General features: G+C 35.1%; 1 protein-coding gene across 1 annotated transcript; it reads left to right on the top strand.

Moving 5' to 3' along the window:
• Nucleotides 1-286: 286 nt before the first annotated feature.
• Nucleotides 287-1,802, top strand: LOC110941866 (zinc-finger homeodomain protein 2). The gene is made up of 2 exons (XM_022183548.2): nt 287-587; nt 718-1,802. The coding sequence occupies exon 2, from the start codon at nt 775-777 to the stop codon at nt 1,609-1,611; it is 837 nt and encodes a 278-aa protein (XP_022039240.1). The 5' UTR covers nt 287-587; nt 718-774; the 3' UTR covers nt 1,612-1,802.
• Nucleotides 1,803-3,839: the final 2,037 nt, after the last annotated feature.

The following is a 3,839-nucleotide window of genomic DNA, read 5'->3' as shown; positions in this document are numbered from 1 at the left end:
TACAACATCATCTAATATCATATTCATCTCATACTCGTAAATTTTAATAATCAAATATTCATAATTTATCCAAAATATTTCAAGTTTGCTCGTCGGATTCGAGTTCATTACATATCCCCATAAAAAGAATCGACCTGAACCGACCCATTTCATCACTTTAACACTTGCTCGTCGGATTCGAGTTCATTACATATATCCTCATAAAAAGAATCAACCCGAACCGACCCATTTCGCTTGAACACATTATTTCTACCACCGTTTATGTGAAATTGAAGTTTGTTTTTCTAAAGGGAGATTATTAATGTGTAAGTTTCTCACATGGAGTAGAGTTAAGCATATTATGTCATCTTTCTCTTGGGGTTGAGTTGTTTCCCACTCTCTCTCTCCCAATCTCTCTCTCTCTCTCCCATCTCTCTCTTAACCTCATCTTAGGCAACCAACCTGTCTCTTGTTGCCTTCATACTTGTCTTGTTGGAACCTCTGCAACACCACCTCTCTCTCTCTCTCTCCCTCTCTCTCTCTCTAAACTCCATGTAACCATATCACCATAACTCTTAACCCTCCATCCTCTCTCATCTGTTTCCCAGGTAAAGATTCTATCTTATTAGGGTTTTCCAATCTTCAAAACACATATAATTTCAGGGTTTTCAAGATTTAGCTTAGAACTATACTAGGTTACTTTTTGTTTCAAATCTTGTTAACAAAGAATCTTTGTAGGGTGTGATTCAAGACTTCATTAACTTTATCAAGTATCCTTAACAACAACAACAAGGAATGCAGACTTCATCTCCTTACAACAACAACAACAACCACTTGATCAGAGAATCATCATCCGAAACTGTGGATCATGGGTTGGATCCAGATCGGTTTCCGGGTACCGGAGCTTCAGTCACACCGATCTCCGTAGGATCTAAGTTGTTGAAATCAACGGTCCAGGTTCCAAGATATCGAGAATGCCTCAAAAACCATGCTGCTAACATGGGTGGAAACATAACTGATGGATGTGGAGAGTTTATGCCGTCAGGTGACGACGGAACCCTAGAAGCACTAAAATGCGCCGCTTGCAACTGCCACCGTAATTTCCACCGTATAGAGTACCCTACCACCAGCCCCTCCACCGGACCTTTCCTCCAACTCCCCCCACCGCTACCCTCCCCATCTCCATCCCCATCATTCCACCACCATCATCACCACCGTACCCCACCCGCCCTTTCGCACCACCACCCCCACCACCCGCACCCCAACTGGGCTTCGTCCATCAACGCCCCACCCGTCAAAATGGCGTTTGGAGGAAGCCTTGGGGGTGGCACTGGAGGAGCTGAGTCCTCAAGTGAGGAACTGAATTTTAATACCGGAGCGCATATTAATGCGCCCCAGTATGGGGTGACGAAGAAAAGATTTAGAACAAAATTTACACAAGATCAGAAGGATAAAATGCTGGAGTTTGCTGAGAAAGTAGGGTGGAGAATCCCTAGAGAAGATGATCCTGAAGTTCAAAGATTTTGTGCAGATGTTGGAGTTAAAAGAAAAGTCCTCAAGGTTTGGATGCATAATAATAAAGCCACTTCTGGGAAAAAGCAAGCTCAAGATTCCAATGACAACATTAATTGATTGTATGGTACAACCCAATTATGCATTAATGTGGTTAGAATGTTGTAGTGATTGTATATCAAGTGCTAGATAGAGATGCATCCTATTCTATTGTAGAATGCATCTTCTTGGGAGTTCTATTTTCATATATTTTTATTTTATTTTGGTTGGGTTGAATTTAAGGATTTTTATATCAATGTTGTTTTAGTTTATTGAAATTCTATTACTAGTTACTAGCTATTTTGGTTTAAAAAAGTATGCTTGATTACTTTAAAAACCCAATAAAATGTTGGAAAAGACTTGGAGATTTCATTGGGATTTTCCAAACAATGTTTTATATGTTTTTTGGTTTCCAAGACCTACTAAACAAAAGTTGTTTAAAACATGGAATGAGGGAATGGCTAACATTTGCTTGCAAGTACAAACCCTTTTCCCAATATGAAAAAGTCCACAAGTATTGAGTAGTTGTACATTGTACTTCTTTTGTTGTACATTGTTGGATGAATTGTTGAAACAAATGGTACCCCAAATGCTTGGTTCTAATAACCTTTCTTAGAATAAACTTAATTCTTTTAGTAAATATTAATTATTTTTATTTCTGCTAACCAAATAACCAATTGTGATCTTCTAAGATGTCTTTTATCTTTTAACAAGAGTAACTAATTATGTTTATAAAATAGACCAATGACATTGATATAAAACTTATCAAGTTAATATAAAAGATAGCAAGTCATTTTGTTGTTTTAAGTTATTTTAATTAGCTAACTAGTTAGATGTTAATAACTAGATACTTAGTTTGAAGCTTGTAAATAATAGAAGAGCTTTTTTTTATGTATCCAAACACCATACATATATATGTCACAAGTGGGAAAATAGTAAACTCTATACAATATAGTTCGCGTTCCAGGTTATACGGATCGGGATATATGGTTTTTGACATCTGATAAACATAACTAATAACCCAACTTATCAATTATTCCGGTTTCGGGTTATATCAACCGGGATGTGTGATTTTGATATCCTAAAAATATAACCAATAACCGGACTTATCAATAAATCAGGTTTCGGGTTCATTTAGATTCTTGTTCAATTTAGACAGCTGAATAGGTTGATGGGCCAAAACTATAGTGTTTGGGCTTTCATGTTAAGAACTTTAAGAGTGCATTGCATTATCATGTCTTAATCAAGCACGTATTTCGCATTGCATTATCATGTCTTAATCAAGCACACTTGTCTTAATCATTAATCAAGTACGTTTGGAAGCATATGTTTTCCATGCAAAAGCTTGTCTTAATCATGATTTATTTAGATTGAATAGACAACAAGTTTTACAAAATGTAACATCATTTATTTGGTATGATATATTAAATATATATCACCCATATGAAGGATTTTAGAGTAAATTGCATTTTTTGTCCTTGTGGTTTAGTGGTTATTGCTATTATTTATAAAATCCAAATGCTATTTTAATACCAAGTTTTCTATTTAATTGTGGTGTGGTCCACCATACTAACTCTTTCCAACTTATAGTTAAATCCTTCCACCATACTCATGTGACAAGTATTTAACTATAAGTTGGATGAAGTTAGTATGGTGGACCAAAACTGCAATAAAATAGAAACCTTGGTATTAAAATTACAATACATTTAGATTTTGTAAATAATAGCAATAACCACTAAATTATTAGGGACCAAAACCGTAATTTACTCTGGATTTTATTTACATTTTATGAACTTTTTTGTATGAATTAACATAATAACTTAGGGTCTTTAAATAATAGAAACAACTTGGAGAACAAAATACTCTGGCTAGCCCACTTGGTAGAGATTTATGTTTTCTTATAGGAGAGATCTTAGGTGTTCAATCCTATGCAAAGGTGTAACTTAGATTTATTGGTATAATTTATAGGAGTAAGATTTGCAATTAAAAAGGAGAATATGAAGGCAAACATAAGCATAAGCAATATTTCTCTAAGGCTTGTACTATTTTCATACCCCTATTTTCTTATTTTCACATCTCTAGGTGTATACGGGTCGTATAACCTTATACGGTCCGTATAGAATGTTGTTGCACAGAAATAAATGCGGTTGAATGTTTTTTTTTTGGTGTTACATGTATATGGGCCGTATAACATTATACGAGCCGTATACAATTGTATACGAGTAATATAATAGTATACAACCTATTGTGTTTATTTTGTGAGGTTTTATCAATTTTTTTGGGTTTTTAACAAATGTATACGGGCCGTA

This window comes from Helianthus annuus, chromosome 5, assembly GCF_002127325.2.
Source record: "Helianthus annuus cultivar XRQ/B chromosome 5, HanXRQr2.0-SUNRISE, whole genome shotgun sequence".
Taxonomy (NCBI): Eukaryota; Viridiplantae; Streptophyta; class Magnoliopsida; order Asterales; family Asteraceae; genus Helianthus; species Helianthus annuus.
This window is presented reverse-complemented; position numbering and strand designations above follow the sequence as displayed.